Here is a 19464-nt window from a genome sequence, read left to right as displayed (position 1 = left end):
GTATACTATGACTCTATGTCCATATACAGCGACGCTGGATCCATATAATACGACTAAATAGGCATATAATGTGACTCGAGATCAATATACTTAGACTCGAGATCAATGTACAATAGCTTGAGATCCATATAATGTGAATGTGGATCCTTATACTGCGTCTTGAGATCCATATAATGTAACTCGAGATCCGTATACTATGACTCGAGATCCATCTACTATGACTCGAGATCCATATAATGTGACTCAAGATCCATGTGTTGTGACTCGAGATCCATATACTGTGACTAACAATTAATATATTGCAACCCAAGATCCATATTATGCGACTCTAGATCAATATACTGTGGCCATGGATCCATGTTGTGACCCGAGATCCATAAACTGTGACACGAGATCCATGTACTGTGACACTTACAACTATGAACTTCAGGTATCAGTTTATTTGTACCGATGATAAAGCTCCATATGCTACTAGTCCTGATACTTTACAAAGTCAGGTTGACATGGTTTACAATTATACTTTCACATGGCCGTCACAAGATCAGGGCACGACGCCAAAATTAAATATATCGATGAATGTTTGAACAAATTCGGTTTGGACATACTAATTTGAATACTTATTTTGATTTAGATAAATTTAGAAAAGCATCTAAATATTTAGATTTCGTTATTGTAAATTAGGACTTTATGTTGTAAACATTAAAGGATGCATAGAAATGCACGCACAAATTTGTAAAGTTGGTAATATAAGTAAAACGTTAGATCTAAAGTTCATGTCTTGTCATATGGTCGATATTCGTGAATCTCGAATGTTTGTTGTTCATTTGATGTTTTTCATATTTTCTCGATATCGTGGTTTTCCTTTATACATGTATAATGTTCTGTATAGTATTTTAAATAAATCAGTCAATGTTTAAAAGTGTTCCTTCTACATTTCCAGTGACTCCTGTAAGTTTAAGTAATATAGACATTTCGTTCATTTGTAATACCGTTTTCTGGTCAAAATTTACTAAAAAATTGAAAAAAGGGTGTCAAATGTTTTAAAGACCCAAACCAAAAAATAAATCAAAATAGTTTTTCTTATTAATTACACGCCTAATAGAATGTACGCAGTGGCCTTCCAGCGTTTGTACCATGTGATTTTCTAGTATAAATAATTAGCGAATCCGATCCTAATGATTTATAAAAGAAATCAAATTACAATACATACATTCGTTTTACTTGTTTTCAAAATCCGACGCAGATTAGAGGCGATTCTGCCTGTCTTTAATACTTATTCTTGAATAGGTTTAGCCTTCCAAAATTCCTTCTAGATTAACACTAAATTTATAATAAAAAAAAATGTTATCAACAGGTGTACAAGAAGAAGAGGTGGAAGTAGCCTTTTTCCTAAAAAAAAACATTATTGATAATGTCTTAAACAAAACCGTAGGCATAAATGTTGCATATGTCAAATCATCATTCATTTTGACATCCGGGCCCTCAGTTAGAAATTGAACAATGAAAACCCACGGTCACTCACTAACTCTCACTTTATCAATGGTAAGAACCCTTTATTATAATAAGTTTGACCGGACAATTTAACCTTGAAATAGACTAGATGTATACGTAGTCTGGAGTTCCTTCCGTAGCAGGAAATTATTGGGCACATAGGGAATCAGACTAAATAACAAATGATGTTTAATGATATAAAGACTAGAACGGGGGACCACTTTGTAATTACAGAAAATAATTAAAACAAGCAAGAATGGAATTTATATTATAGCTTAGACCAAATGTGTGTCAGATTGAACATGTAACATGTCGTTTATCTGTTGTTATTTATTGTAAATTTATACCATTGATCCGTACAAAAAGTGACAAATATCAATATTTTCATTTAATTAATGAGTTATGTCAGTGAGGATTATCATATTATTACTTACAAAAGTATTGTAGTAACGACATCAAAAATTTTAAATTTAAAGCATTTCAAGCGATATTAAATGTTCACTTAGTTTTGTGTGTTTTATATTATATTTTGAATAAATGAAATCATGCTTATGTAATATTAATCTTTTCAACCTATTTTACATTCATCCGATAATCATTTAGCTATTATTTAAGCATTATAAAACTAAGATTTTCTATTTCTAAAAAGTATTCGTTTTAGGCATAATGTGAAAATCGTCACCTAAGTGCAAATCGTCACCTAAGTGCAATGACTGAATAACTGCTATTAGATTTATAAGCACTTATTACGTTATTGCACTAAGGTGACGATAAATGCAGGTGTATGCTGTGAATAAGAACTTAGAAAAAAAATAGCAATAACTAATAACTTTATAAAACAGCAGGTCGTTCATAAAAATATTGTTCATAATTTTTGTTAAATTACTGTGAGCCTGAATACATGTTTGACATTTCAAAAGTTTCGCAAATCGTCTTAATGGTTCAGTGTCAGAAAAGAATCAGTACAGTGAATGATCTTGCTATCAGTCGGTTAAATTAAAAGCGTTAGATATTATTGTAAATAATGGTCACAATAAATGAATATGTTTCAAAGAAAGGAGAAAATATTGAGGTATTTGCTATTCCAACTGCCACAAGCAACCTAATATACTTAAAGTACGATATTTAGCAGCAAAGGATATTTTCACCAGGACATTCCACCTGTCAGTAAGACATTAAGAGCGCAATCCATATATTAATACTTTAATATAATGATTTATAAGATAATTTTTCAAAAAGCATAAAAGCCAACAAGAGGTTTTATATCTATTTCACTATACAACAATTGTGAATAGTAAAATTTAAATAATTATATTGTATTCAAATTACAATGTTAGCGAAAGTGAATTGTATTTGTAGCATCACGTAGTTGTACAACTTCAATATACACATTATAGATCCATTGAATTCACATTATAACTTCCTTGAATTAAAGTTCAGATGTTTGTTTGAAATGAATTTTCAAAACTATCAAGTTCAATCTTCTGATGAACTAAGTAGAACGCCCTTGGTTTGTCTTTATACCAACAAAGGAAATTTCTGTCTTTCTCCAACCTTCTAACGCATTCTAACAGATTGCACTCCTATTGACGTTTCCATTCCCCAAACTGCATCAAAACGTCTTCCTTATTTGCCTTTTCTGACAACTAGTTCGTGGAAATATCTTATAAATTTAAGAAGAATAAAAATTCAGTCATGATAAATCTTTTACCTATTCAATACAAAGAAAAAGTAAGTGTCAGACATAAACAATAGTTGTGAAATATATATTGTCAAATGAAATTTCTGTTAGGCTCATTGTTAAGCTGTACAAAATTTGATATAAATTTATTCAGTATTGAAATAGAAAGGGGAGAAAATCTAAAGAGTGGATAAAAATCTTAACATGAAAATCTGAGATCAGAAGGAAGAATTCTTGAAATAAAGATGATAGCATTATACTTACAAGTATAAACAAGGTAAATGCCGTCAGGAAGAAAAAAGAAACGATAAAAACACCGACAACTTTTCAGCAAGATTATTTGTGGCATATAGTTTTAAGTAGTTATTATAATTGCCAAAAGTATCGAACCTTTTGAAGCGTACAGTGATCTTAGTTAACCAAAATCCTTTGTACACATAGATATTTGGACAACAATACGTCCATAAACATACATGCAAAAATGTTTTTGCCATACAACTTAACAAAAAGTATCTACAGAAGTTGTGAGTAGAAAAAGCAATTAACATCCACGGTGTAGGCTTTGATCTTATGACATTTTCACTGACACAAAATTAGTTACTGCCATTTTACCTAAAATATCTTTTTCCATTTTACCTTAAATATCTTTTTTCACTATTGAATCTAAACTTTTAATTTTCGACGAAATATGTGTAGCTCAGAATCCAACATGATCTACACAAAATTTATAATTTTAGTGACTCTAACATTTTTATAAAATATACTCACCTCACTCTGACGTGTGTTTACATTCTGAAATCCGTCATTGCACCATTTCTTTTCGCTTAAAAATTGCTCATACAATATCGGCTTAAGTATAATAGAGCTTAGTCGAATGATTTGTACTTCAGTGGAAAATGAATTATACTTTTTTATTAAAACAATACAGATAATTTTTCAAATTAAACTTTTATGAAAAACTACTTCTCTTATGATTTTTTTTTTACTTACCTTTAAATAGAAACAATAAGTTTCAATATTATTATTACTTTGATGAGCAAAATCTATCGCACAGTAGCATGAGCCCCATAACGTGTGTATTGATATATAACTCTTACACCTTGATGTTTAAACAAACAACAAATACAAATTACTTTTACGTATACGATCATTGTTATGTTAATGTATTTTGCTGTAACTTGGAAAACATAAATTATTAAAAATACCTTTTGTAAAAGATGTTTGTAAATCTAAACTGAAAGGCAAAAATAGTGAAAGGGAAAATATAAATATAATATAAATACCTTTTGTAGAACCTGTTTGTAAATCAAAACTAAAACGCAAAAATAGTGAAAGGGAAAATATAAATATAACATAAAAACCTTTTATAAATGTGTTTGTAAATCTAAACTGAAATGCAAAAATAGTGAAAAAGAATACATACACTGTGTATATAATATAATACCTTTTGTAAAATCTGTTTGTTAATCTAAACTAAAATGCATTAATAGTGAAAGGGAAAATATAATTATAATATACATACCTTTTGTAAAATCTGTTTGTTAATCTAAACTAAAATGCATTAATAGTGAAAGGGAAAATATAATTATAATATACATACCTTTTGTAAAATCTGTTTATAAACCTTAACTAAAATGCATTAATAGTGAAAGGGAAAATATAATTATAATATAAATAGCTTTTGTAGAATCTGTTTGTAAATCTAAACTAAAATGCCCAAATAGTGAAAGGGAAAATATAAACCTGCATTAACTTGTTCACCTTTAATTTCATGACCTGAAATCAACAAAAAAAATAGATAAAAATGAAATTGGAGACGGATGTTTGGTTTCGTCTAACTTTCATCATTTTTCATGTTATTTTCAATTATTTTAACTAATTTCATATTAATCCGAAGATTGCTGCAATGAACAAGTGGATATTGAAAATTTAATTTTAACACATTTATTTTCTCTATAATTTAAGTTCAGAATATGTTTGTGTAATTTACAAGCTAATTATCAATTGATCAGTGCATTTTTAAATTGAAACACATGTTAAGTCGGGTTAGGAGCCGTGAGAAAATTTGCATTTTTCACACAAACCGAGTCAATTTTATATGATTTTATTGTTTTTATCACCCTTTATCGAGCGTTTTATTCTCTTATAAATGTACAATAGACTGTGTCTTTAAAGCAGAATGCGAGTAAGTCTGAGAAAAAGAAAAATAATCTTTCCTTTGATTTACTTTTAAGAAATATGTTGTGGAAAAAAATGGACTGTGTTCTTGACATGCTTGATGGCTGTTGCTCTGACGACATATGATTACAATTTTGCAAACATTTACTAGGAGTTAGGACCCATACACAAAATAATTTTATATATGGTGAACTGGGGCGCACAACTTTATTTTATAAACAGTTAGTAAATGTTGTACGTTATTGGTTTAAAATTATTGAAAGTGATGAAAATAAGTATATTAAAAGGTATATTCCTTAATGTTGAATGATTTAGATATGCATCCCAAAAAGAATTCTTGGGCTAAATCTATTAAAGAGTTGTTAGAAAATTTAGGTTTTAGTTATGCATGGTTATTTCAGGGAGTAGGACATAAAACTTTATTTTTGGAATATTTTAAAAGCAAACTTACTGATGGTTTTATTCAAAATTGGAATAGTCAGTCAACTACAAGGGTCATCTAGAGCAAGAACATATAATTTATATGCAAGATTTAAATTTCAGCCGTATTTGGATATTATCAAAAACACCAGATTAAGAATTGCATTATCAAGGCTTAGGGTTTCGGCGCATAGATTAGAAATAGAAACAGGCAGGTGGCACAAACCTTTAAAAATACCATATACAGACCGCAAATGTTTAATCTGTAAAACATTAGAGGATGAATTTCATTTTTTACTAGAGTGTCCTCTGTATATTGATTTGCGCAAACGATATATAAAAGAATATTTTTGGAGAAATGCTAATGTATTAAAATTTACTGAGCTTTTAAACAACGATAACAAAGTAATTATTCAGAAGTTATCATTGTATGTCTTAAAAAGTTTTGAACTAAGAACACAATATTTGAACCGAATTATGTAAAATATATATAGATATGTACATGTGCATGTACAATAATTGATGGATCTTGCATATATCGTATTTTGTAATTGTTGAAATTGTATTTCTTTGTTATATTTTTTCTTAAGTCACCAGAAATTCTCCCCTGTTAAAGTTAAAAACATGATTTGTGAAATAAAATCAGTTTGATATATATTTTTTTTTCAGGTGATTGCAGATTAGATCAAATTAATGATTATTTTACTGTTTATATACTGTTTGACTGCCATTGTGATGATATTTTATTGTGAAATTTAGATATTACAATCTTTTGTGTATTAATATACATGTATTTAACTATGTAAGATGATGGACATAGTATGTCTTATTTCTGAATAAAGTATATATATATGAAAAATATCACAAAACGTTTATCTTATCAAGTAAACAAACAGGACATCAATTGAATGCAGAACATGATATGTGTATAAAATATGCATCTATGACCCAGAAAATATAACTGCGAATGTATGTACTCAATGAACAACGACCTTGCCATTGTGATGTTTTTAATGAGTTTTCTCTGGTGTGTCCCAGTAGTTCATACACTTACCCCATCCCTATAAGTCAATGCCTTAAGCGCTTTAATTTTCAATGGTCAAAGTTTAAAAGTCAGTAAAAAGAATTATAAATTAGTGTGAACTATGATATTTGATATGAATCTAATCAGTATATATGATGTTAATGTAAGATGAAAGAGAAATGGAATATATAACAGAAAGGTTTTCTGATCTACAACCGTTCATGACCTCTTACCCTGAGAAATGTATTTAAACACATTAACAAAACCTCTGGTAAAACAACTACATGGGAAGATCAAAGAATCTTAATTAATCTTCCTAGCAGTATATAAAGCGTTGGTCCTTCCAAAGAGCAAGTATATGTGATATCTGTTGTATGTGAAATATACTTAAAAATGAATGCTACGAAATTTAAAGATGTTCCATCTGTAAATATGACAAATAATGCTACATTAGGCAACCAAACGATATCTGTATTCAGTATAAGTTCTGAGTCGGTGATTATTAATGCAGTTATAGCAATTTTGACATTGACTTTTAATGGATGGATGATAATTTGCTTGCAGAGAAATAGAACAAAAATTCCGGAAGTAATTTTGAAGCAGTTATTTAGCTTGTGTATAAGTGACGTATTTGCCGGTATTTCTTCGTCTGTATTTTGCCTCACATTATTAGACAGTGTGAATAGAAATAGTAAAGCATGTGCATTTATTATGACAACATTTCCTGGTGCTCAAAATGCAGTTCTTTTAAACTTGTGCATTTTGTCCTTCAAGCGGTGGAGGGTGCTGAGGAAAGCCGATTTAATACAAGTGAGGGCTGAACCAAGTCTGAAATGGACAATAATCTTCACACTGATACCATGGTTAGTAAGCTTTCTATTTGCAAATATATCAACTTTCACAGGGATGACTGACAAACCGGAGATAAATGGCTGCTTGTCACCTGCTCTCTTTAAAAACCCAATCGGGTTGTTTGTTGTATCAGCTTTACAGATTGTCGCTTTACTTTTTATAAATATATTCTACATCAGTGCTGTAGTTATTCTAAAGCGGCTGACGACACATCAGGTGGCTGGAACAAGTTCGAACAGGCAGAAGATAAATCAAAGAGCCTTTTTCCACTTACTCAAGTTTCAAGTTTCAAGTTTCAAGAGTTTATTCAGCATAAACATACAATATGTTCATTGCCATACATATGATATAATGTGCATGTAATATGACAAGAAAACAAACAAACAAACAAACAACAAAAATAAAATACATTTGGTAACAATGAGAATAACCCAAACAAACACACACACACACACACACACACAAATATTTTTGAGAAAAGTGTAAAGAAATAGTAATTATTCAATATGTATTTAAACAGTCAGATTTATTGATTATACGTATCTCGTTTACATGTAGCTAGGTATAAATACTTTGCCAGTTTATTTATAATACTTTTTTGGCAAGATGTCATAATATTTCTAAATTTCTGGATACTAGGCCAAGAACAGTAATAATTAGGAAGGCAACGATATCTTATTTCTCTATATATAAGGGACACACTAATAGAAAATGATACTCATTTTCAAACAACATTCATGTTACAACGTAAAACAGATTCGTTCAGATCTTGGAATATTCCTGTGTCTACCTTCCTCTATCAGTAATTTGTGAGCAGAACATCTAAATCGACATAAAGTAGTACGATAATTTAAATTACTAACACACAACAAATATTTTTCCGCAACATGTTCATTTTTAAATATGCAATAAGTTTCTAATTTAGGTAAACTGTTGATTTCACTTTGCCATTGTTGTAAGTATTGATCTTTTATTCGTGCTATTAAAATATTTAGTTGATCATTTGTAATATTTTGATTATTCCATAAAAACGGAAAACCTAACTCATTCAACAAATCTCGTACATCACTGGACCACTTGTTTAATAAAACATCATTATTATTTCTCATACTATAAATTCTATAAATAAGTTTGTCGTTATTCTTAAGAATTCTGTACCAAAATTTCAAATATCCTTATCTTTCTATATACAATTAATGGAAATCTTCCTAATTCTCCATACACTGTTGTATTTACAGTTTGTTGCCTTACACCTAACAACTGTTTCAAAAATTTTCAAATGTACTCTTTCAATGTCAGGGGCTTTATGTAGCCCCCATATTTCTGATCCATAATTTAATATAGGTAATATCATGGTATCAAATAATTTTAATTTATCTGGTATCTCAAAATTAACTTTATCAAATAATGCATTTAAAGAAAAACAAAGCTTTTAAAGCTTGATTAGCAAGCGATTTTTGTGCTTGATAAAAAACGACCATTAGAAGAAAGCGTCACACCTAAGTATGTAAAAGTTCTCACAACTTCTAGTTTTTTCACCATCATAGAATATATCATAATCTTGAGTTCTGTTTCCAGATTTACAAAACCATGACTACAGATTTATCAGTATTAACAGTAATAATTCCATGCTTTACAATACATGTTCATGTTATTTAACAAATTTTGTAGACCTTCAACAGTATATGAAAATAAAACAGTGTCGTCAGCAAATAATAACATAAACATCTGTATTTCATCTAGACTGAAAATATCATCAGATTGAGTCAACATACAATTATACATATCATTTATGAAAAATAAAAACATAAGAGGAGACAATGGCTCTCCTTGTTTCACGCCCATAAAAGTTTGGAAATCATCTGTCAAAGAACCATTCACCCTTATACATGATCTAACGTTGTCATACATAATTCGTAACATGTTGACTATTTTTGAAGAAGCTCCATTTGTTATAAGTTTATACCAAACACCGTCCCTGTAAACAACATCAAACGCCTTTTTAAAATCAATAAAAGCTAAAAACAGTTTCTTTTTTTCATTGTGTAATATTTTGTTTATGATAGAATTTAAAACAAAAATACAATCTATTGTACTTCTTCCTTTACGGAATCCAAATTGAACATCTGTCAATAAATTATTACTATCAGCCCATTTCCTTAATCTATTATCTAATAAAATTGAGAAAATTTTAGCAAAAACGCTTGTAAGTGTTATCCCTCTATAATTATTTACATCATTTAAGTCTCCCTTTTTAGGTACTGGCACAATAATTCCTTTAGTCCAACTAATAGGATATATACAATTTGAATACATATATAATTAAACAATTTACAAATCACTGGTGCTAAAAATTGCTTACATTCTAAAATATTTCAGGTATAAGTAAATCTTCACCAGCACTTTTACCTCTTTTAAGTGAAGATATAGCATGATCAACTTCTTCTACACTAAAATCCTTATCCAGCTCATAAACAACATTAGAGTTAAAGTTATCATCACTTAAATTCGCCTCTACATTTTCATCATTAAAAATATCACTACTCGTAAATAATTCTTTAAAATGATTAAAAAAATCATCTTTACTTAACGTACTACTGTTTTTATTATAAGATTTTAGCTTCTTTATTTCAGACCAAAATTTTTGTGGTTGTTTTTTTTCGATAGCTCGTGCAATTTATGTTTTTTTGATTTTGCTTGTACTTTTGATATTGCTTTTCGCTTAGATTGTTTATATTCTTCTTCTGTTGATAATCAATAAGTTAACATTTTCAGATGATTTATCATATCTATATTTTCTATTAGCTAACCTCAATTCGCGTCGAGCATTTTCACAGTCTTCATTAAAACCACGGGCTTTGAAATTTCCTTTCACTCTTTCTATCTGCATCTCTATAAATATGCTTATTTGAACCAAAAATAGAAAAGGCTTTATCATAAAGAATACTTGACAAGTCACTTATTCCACTATCTAGGTCAATATCTGACGAAATAATACTATCGACAATATTACCAATTACGGGCATTTCCCTTGACATAATATTCTTATAATCTATCAACTTTTCTTCTTTAAAACGAAGTTTACAAACATTTGCACTAATAACATTATTACATAAAACATTTTTCACAAAATACATCAAAACTTATCTGTATAGGCGCATGTGTTGAGCATGTATAAACATCGTGGACAATAAATTCAGAAATAAAGGGAAATAACTCGTAAGAGCATATAACGTAATCAATCAAACTATTTCCATTCGAACTCATATTGGTAAAAACCACCAATCCCAGCATCGTCACCACAACGCCCATTTACAATTTTAAGTGAGCTACTTCTACATATATCTAATAATTTTATACCCGAGGTATTGACAGTTTCATCCATAGAAAATCTATGAGGAAAATTAGATTTCATTAATACAATATTCATTTTCATCTAACACATGTATAAATCTATCAAAATCTGTACAGTTTTGTAAAATATCAGACCTTTTTCCGCATCTTGAATTCAAATCGCCAATTATCGACACGGTACCTAATTTCCGTATATTTCGAATGTTTAATTCAAGTGACTCAAAAAATCCAAATTTCATGCAAATTATAATATATAGAGTTACTGGGTGGTATATAAAGAAAAACAAACATACATATCTTGTAATAATCGAAAAAAATGCTTGCAAAATTTAACCCATATATTATACCTGAGTAATCTATTTCACTAATACTTATCCATCCTTATATATTTCTTTATAAAACAAACAAATACCGCCATGACCCCTCTTAGACTTTAAGCTTTCCCTTCTAGGAACTTCTACTGATTTATACCCATCAATACAATAAGTGTCTTTATTACGCTGCCAAGTTTCAGAAAAAAATAAAACATCAAAATTTGTCACAAAATTCAAAAAGTCTTCATCATTCAAACAGTTTTTCAATCCTTCTACATTCCCAGGAAACAATGTTCAAATCACACTTTTCTCCGTGACCCTAGCTTGATCCTTTTTGTTAGTTGATGCTGGTTCCTGGCTTGAACAAGCTTGTTGTCGATGAACAGCTTGTCTCGCTACAAGTACCGCCCCTTTTTTCCGCTCCTCGTGCCTTGATCATTTCCGGTATTAGAGCGCGTCGTCTGTCCATGACCTCTTGTGGGAACTGATCTGAAACATTAAAGGGAGAATTGCGCAGATTTACTTTTCTAAGTTGTTGTTTAAGCATGAATTTAGATTCTTTGTCTTTAAACCGGACAACAATAGGTCGAATTTTTCCAGGTGTAAAAGCTCCGATCCTATGGGCTACATCTACAGCTATTTTGGTTTCCGGTCCAGATATATTCAAAACTTGCGAGCAAAAGTCATACACTTTATTAATACAGTTCTCAGTAACCGGTTTATTTGGTAGAAAAGGTGTGCTATTATTGAATACTTGCAGTGCTGATGGTGACAAACATAACAACATTGCCGGCAATTGTACTCGCCTTTGTGCTTGACCCGAGAAAAACTGACGAAACAATTATGCATGTCATTCCCACTTTACAAGCGTTGAATTCACTAATAAACCCTGTCTTGTACAGTGCACATATCAAGGAAATACGAACTACGATAAAGGAAAAACTACTCTCATGCCTCATGGTCAAAGAAGACCAATGTAATGTAAACGGCGGTGAGAGCAATACAAATGAAGCTATAGGTCAATCAAAATCAGCATGCATGCAATCTTACGATACTGGCTCAAGTTCAATATCTGGTTCAATTACAATCGAATCAGCTGATTTAAAAGAATAATTAACATTTTAGTTCGGAAAAATGTTGATCGTACCGTAATATGGTTTGCCATTGCCATGTTGCTTGCGACAACAAAAATTTGCACAAAGTCAACAATGTTTCAATTTTGTGTCTGTTATGTTTCTCTTCTTTTTATATTTAACACTTAGCAATCATAAATTATTCAAAACATTTCCCAAGACATGCCGGTAAAAACAAGAAAATTATCAATACTTCTTGAAAACCTACTGTTTCTAGATCCATGAGATCGCTCACATATAAATTTCACAAAAGTTAAACCACGGACTAGAAACCGTTTTCGACGACGGCAGGAACTTCCGTCTTATCTCAAGTCGTCAGAAAAATGGCATTAATCTGTTAAGAAGCATGCTCACCATACGAAATCGGCTCTGAAATTTGCCATGTTATGTGTGTCTTTATCATAATATTATGACGATTTTATCAAATGGTGTAAAAAAGCATAAGTGTAGCTAAAATGGTGCATTTTAATTTATTGTATTTATAAATGTTGATAGTGCATTTAGGTGTATTTTATCATCTTTGATGTTGCTGTTTTTGTTGTTGTTGTTATTGTTGTTTGTGTTTGTTTGTTTGTGTTTTTATAATCAAACTGTATATTTGTATAAGATCGGTCATACACGATAACATGTACATGGAAACTGATAACTGTTAAATAAGGCGTATCAAGCTATGCTCACGAGCTGTATCGTGATATTATATGACTCAAAGAGGAAATATATTTCTTCAAACAGATGATAAAATAAAATTCACAGTATGATACTAATTGGATAGATAGGTGAAATTTGACGTCCATTATAAATTGCCAATTCCCGCAGATTTTAATTTCTTTAGTTTCCGATTGTTTATCATAAATCGCATTGATATAATTCACATAGCTGTCATGTTATTTCATTGTTGTATATAAAGTTTCATTATTATCATCATCATCATCATCATCATCATCATCATCATCATCAAAAAGTATTTTATTAAATAGTTCTGAAAAATGTCTGATTATACAAAATCAGCATTTATAAATGCCCGTATGTTATATACATAAAAAGATATGATGTTTAATAGTTCATCAGTGTATTTCAGTACAATCTTGTATGGCATATTTTTACTAATTGTTAAATGTACTATCAAAAACAATTTGTTAATGTTCCGTAAACTTGATGTGCAAAGCACTTTTTTTAAACAAATTCCATATACAAGTAGTAATTTTGCAATCAACAATTGTGTAAAATTCTTGACAGGAAAATATTTATCACAGCTTGATATGTAATACATGTACTATGCTTCACAATCTGTGACTCGATATCAATATACTGTGAACCGAAATCCATATTCTTCGCTTCGAGACACATATAATGAGACTCCAGATCTTTATACTTTGCCTTGAGATCCATATACTGTGAATCGACATTTGTATACTATGACTCGAGATCCATATACTGTGACCCGAGATCCATATAAATCTCACCTTGATGTCGCAGACTTTTGATCAGGTGGCAGTGTTCACACTTCGACTAATTGAGATGAAAATATGTTGGACTTTAATTGACGGGACAAGTCATTCCTTTCGACTAAACAGAAGTCTTGGTCAGTCAATATTTGACCTAAGCGGAGTTTAAGTACAAATACAATGAAGGTAAATTTGACGGTACTTTAAAAAATTCTTCGACTAACGAGGGATTTTGAGTAAGGCGAGTTTGACTTATTGAGGGTCAACTGTACTGTGACTCGAGATCCATATACTGTCAGTCGAGATCCATATTCTGTGAGTGGAGATCCAAACTTAAACTCAAGATACATATATCGTCACTCGAAATCCATATACTATGACTCGAGATCCATAAACTTTGACTCGAGATCCATATTATGAGACTCGAGATCCATATACTGTGACTCTTTTAGCTTCTGGTATCAGATGATATATTTCTATTTACTATTATTCCTAATAGTTTTCATTTTCAGGTTAACATGCTTTATAATTATATTACTTACTGGGGGTGTTAGATTAATAAAATAAGACCAAAAAAACACTTTTGAAAACATTTGTAACCATGTTTCGACATTAAATGGTGAAATTGTAGACGTTGTTGATAATTTTACATATCTTGGTGCTGTAGGGAAAAAATGTAAAGAAAAAATGTTAGATAATCAAACTCGTGAGGTATACAATGTAACATCTGCAGAGCAACACCTTTTTGTATACCTTTTTTTGTGTTGCTCTACAGAGGTAAAGTTGATATCTTTACTTTGGGAAGTAATTATGTAATTATGTTGTTGTTGTTGTTGTTGTTGTAAAGAGGTACCGGTAATTGAAATGCACCCAATTTTTTTTTTTTTTTTTTTTTTTTTTTGAGTTTGAGTTTGAGTTTGAGTTTGCATGTAATATAGATATTATTGAATCTGAATATCATGTTCTTGTCATGTGGTCGATATTTATATATCTGAAATATTTATTTTGTTGTTAATCTGAAGGGTTTATATATATTGTCCTCGATGTCATATTTTGCTTTAAAATGTTCTGTATTGTATTTCGAATAAATAAATCCATGAATAAAGTGTCTTCCTTTAACAATTCTACTGACTCCTAGGCGACATTTTGGCCTGGGAAAAGATTCATTTGTATTACAGTTTTCTGTTCAAAATTTACTAAAAAATGAGGGTGTAACCAAATTAACTTAAATGTTTCCAGAACCTCCCACAAACAGGACAAAGCAAAATAGTTTATCACGCCTTATAAAATGTAACAACTGGCCCGCCAGCGTTGATAATCCAATATAAATATTTTTGGAGCCATGAAGCCACTGGTCACTATGATAATAAAATCAGCTATTCATATTTAACTGTAAATAAATACAAAAGCACTGTTGATTTTTAGTTTAGCGCAGTGTCCAATATAGGTTTTGCAGCTGTATTCTCGTCCAATGGAACAGGCCCGTGTATGAAGTTGAACCTACATGTACTTGTTAAATGGAGGCACCAGTCATTGACATAAATGATCTATCAAAGTGACATTTATTTATTTATTTATTTTTGTTTATCATTTTTTCAATTATTTTAAAATTGAACAATCGTCTGAAAAATCAACTGACGCTTATTAATTAGCTTTAATTTAGTGGTTTGAACCCAGATCAACACATTATTCATTTTGGTGGAGTAAAGCCTTAGATTTTAGGAGTATTTGACAAGGTTACCATCACACGCGAGCCGTAACAAATAGCGCGGGTAAACGTTTAGAAAATTTATCATTTTGTGAGAAGTCATCTGTTTTAATAAATAGTATGCCTATGTAATGTATTAATTCATCTCATTACACGTTTTTAAATTTTCCTTTAGGGCGGTAACACGGATAACACTAGTGAGTTGTTGCTGTTGTTGTTGTTTACTGTTTACCTGTTTACTGCGTAAACCTCAACTCCAGTAAAGTAAAGTAAAGTAAAGTACACTGGAAAACTGCGTTTTTACAGGATACAAAATATCTGATGTAAAATATTGCAGATGGCGGGTAAATCACACCCTGCTTTCAAAAGAGCAAGACTGGAAACTAGTAAAACTAATCGGGTTCAACGCATCCATGCACATCTTTTCAACCACAAAGAACTTGTATGCAAAGCTTTAGAACAATTAGAATCTGATTGGGCAGGCTTTTGTTTTGTGAAAATTCTATTTTGCAATGCTGATAAATCGTGTAGTTTTGACAGAGCCTATTGCGAAACAAGGAGGAACGTTCAGGAAAATGATGCTGACAAGCGACGTGTGATATGGATACCTGACCTATTCAGTGTGTCAACAGTCCAGGGATTCCTTGATAATTATGAAGGTATTGGGGATCAATTGCTGCATAAACATTTAACTGCTTTTGAAAAACTTGCTAAGTTTTTGGACACTATTTCAGGTAAGGACTAGGTATATTACAAAACATCTTTTGTAACCGTGGCTATTTATATAATCATATACCAATATTAATCAAAGCGCTGAAAGCACTGATGTATTCGCTGCGCATTATAAATACATGTGTCTTACTAAAAACGTTGCAATTGAAACGAATGAAGGAATATGGGCCACTGAATTACAGATTATTAATCTGATAGAGACATTATTTAACACTGGTTGTTGAATATTACATTGAAAGAGGGAAAGAAATAAGAATAAACTAAATGAGAACAACTTTATTACATTATCTAAGTGGTACAATAAAATATACATCCAAAATATGAATGCATGCAGTACATTCATGACTAGATCCTTAACATGATGAGAGAATTATGTTATAATGAATATATATACAGTAACAATACCTAGAATACTATATTGCTACATAAGCTTCAAATGTAATGACAGACAGATTACCTAGCTAAAGCATTTCAGTTCTGATGAAAAGTGAAACTTGGAACATGTTAATTTCATGAAATTTAAGAAGAAAATATAGGTATTTTTGTAAAATACTTTAATTTTAAAAATTTCTGAGATTAAAAAAATACAAAAAAAGTACTTTTAATAGTTTGCGTATTATATTTTTAATTAGCCTGTAACAGTCAAAAATAAATTTTAAAAGTCTGTTATTTACTTTTTTGCAAAGAAACATTACAAATGGAATGGGAGCATGAGGAAATGGCTTTAATAATGCAAAACAAGCAAAATGGGACAATAAGAGAAAAGGATGGTTGTAATATCTAATCTTTTTTTACCTACTGTGACCTTATCATGCAAAAGACCAAATTAATTTTAAGCGTTCTTGCACACAGTAAATGAGAATTTTTGACGTTTTCAAACTGAGTAGTTTAATATGACATTATTGAAATATGGATGACGGACAGACCAGGAATCTTTGACTGTCTGTAATAGCTGAGCTTTTGCTAATGTGAGCTAAAAAAAATAGAATACTGATGTCAAGGATGATTCAATAATATCCATATTTAAGAAAACACAGCTTTAAAACCAATTGCAATATTGATAAACAAGAGGGCCATGATGGCCCTGAAGTCGCTCACCTGTATAAAGGCCCCCGTAGCAGGGCCAGTTTAAACCCGAGGGCTTTTATTTGAACAAACTTGGTAGACACCCATTAGAAGATGTTTCATGCTAAACATCTAAGGTCTAGCTGGTTAAGTTTTTTCCTTACACATATAGTTAAAAACAATGACACACCTGGGGCAGGGCCAGTTTGGACCCAAGGGCTTTTATTTGAACAATCTTTGTAGACACTTACTAGAAAATGTTTCATGCTTAATATCTGAACTCTAGCTATTCAGATTTTTCGAAGAAGACTTTTAAGTTTTTGCTATACATATATAAGGAAATTCAATGACCCCCAGGGTGGGGCCAATTTTGACCCCAGGGCTTTTATTTGAACAAACTTTGTAGACACTTACTAGAAGATGTTTCATGCTTAATTTCTGAACTCTAGCTATTTGGTTTTTTTCAAAGAAGAATTTTTAAGTTTTTGCTATACACATTTTAGGAAAATCAATGACCCCCGGGGCGGGGCCAATTTTGACCCCAGGGCTCTTATTTGAACAAACTTGGTAGACATCCATTAGAACATGTTTTATGCTAAATATCTTAGCTCTAGCTCTTTTGGTTCTTTAAAAGAAGATTTTTTAAGTTTTTACTATATGCATATAGGGAAAATCAATGACCCCCTGGGGCGGGACCAATTTTGACCCCAGGGCTTTTATTTGAACAAACTTGGTAGACACCCATTAGAACATGTTTCATGCTAAATTTCTTAGCTCTAGCTCTTTGGGTTCTTTAAAAGAAATTGTTTTAAGTTTTTACTATATGCATATAGGGAAAATCAATGACCCCCTGGGGCGGGGCCAATTTTGACCCCAGGGCTTTTATTTGAACAAACTTGGTAGACACTCACTAGAAGATGTTTCATGCCAAATATCTAAGCTCTAGCTCTTTGGGTTTTTTAGAAGAAGATATTTTAAGTTTTTTCTTTTGGTTGCCATGGCAACCAGAGTTCTGCATGGAATTAAATTCTTTGAACAATTTTCAAAGGTGACCACCAAAGTCACGATAAGTTTATCTCATGTATAAAATTGCAACTTGCTTGCAATTTAGTAATTTTATTTTAAGATTCGTATGCTAGAAAGTATGGTGATTGCTCAATTTTAAGTCATTTGTTAAAAACATTTTCATAAATCGGAAACACACTCTATAAATGGCTTGGGACTTCATATCAATTGTGAAATTTCTTTTATTAAGAATATTACTTACTGATAAATGTTCACAAAATTGCAAATACAGTGTAAATCATAAAACAATGCTACATAATTAAGGTATTATCAAATTATATAATGATTAAGACAATGGATTGAAATGATAGAAAAACAAGCAAATGTAAAACAAGAAAAGCATTGATGCAAAGCATCAAAGGGCGACGCCAAAAGAATTTGATCCAGGTTTGCACCTAAATACTTAACAAAAGATGTGTACTTTATAGCAGTACCATTTCATGTGACCTGGAGGCTAGGCCCAGTTTAAGTTGAAACTTAAACCAAAAAGAAAAGACTCTGTCTTGCCAAGATGCAAAGACAATTTATAGTCAATTAACTAATCTTACGATTTATTTTACCAGATACAAGGATACCTGAGTCATCATCATATAATCACAGGCACGAGTATCGAACCTGGGAAGAAAAAATATGACCAGATTGATAAAAAACTGTGTTCATTTTATAAGTGTCAAAAACCAAAAAAAAATGTAAAATGTGACCCCCTTTAAAAATATACTATAAATTAACTTATAGTAAATTTTTAAAGGGGTCATATTTTAATTTCTTTCTTTTGGTTTTTGACACTTTTAAGATGAATATCAATCTGGTCATATTTTTTCTTCCCAGGTCTGATACTTGTGCCTGTGCATATAATAAAAGCTTATTGCTTAGGTTGCAGACATGTCATTGAAATATATTAGACATAAAAGAGGACCTAAAATGAACATCAGGGGGACACCATAGGTACTCAGAGCAGTAGTAGAAGGAGTACCAGCCACATCAACCAGCTGCTATCAGAGA

The 19464-nt window shown here is 30.9% G+C and overlaps 1 protein-coding gene across 3 annotated transcripts in view; it reads left to right on the top strand.

The window, feature by feature from the left end:
• The first annotated feature begins 15612 nt into the window (after positions 1-15612).
• LOC132750986 (uncharacterized) overlaps positions 15613-19464 on the top strand; it is a 34607-nt gene continuing 30755 nt past the window's right edge. Inside the window, exons 1-2 of one of the 3 annotated variants that reach the window (XM_060741183.1) lie at positions 15613-15664; positions 15907-16334. In XM_060741183.1, the coding sequence (XP_060597166.1) occupies positions 15938-16334 (397 nt within the window). In that variant the 5' untranslated portion in view covers positions 15613-15664; positions 15907-15937. Of the gene's footprint in view, positions 15798-15906; positions 16335-19464 lie in introns of all 3 variants that reach the window. The other 2 variants (XM_060741259.1, XM_060741112.1) reach the window with 2 other exon arrangements.

Source organism: Ruditapes philippinarum, unplaced genomic scaffold, assembly GCF_026571515.1.
Source record: "Ruditapes philippinarum isolate M1 unplaced genomic scaffold, ASM2657151v2 ctg1875_1_1_1_1, whole genome shotgun sequence".
Classification (NCBI taxonomy): domain Eukaryota; kingdom Metazoa; phylum Mollusca; class Bivalvia; order Venerida; family Veneridae; genus Ruditapes; species Ruditapes philippinarum.
The sequence above is the reverse complement of the archived record's forward strand: the minus strand, read 5'-3'. Positions and strand labels throughout refer to the sequence as shown.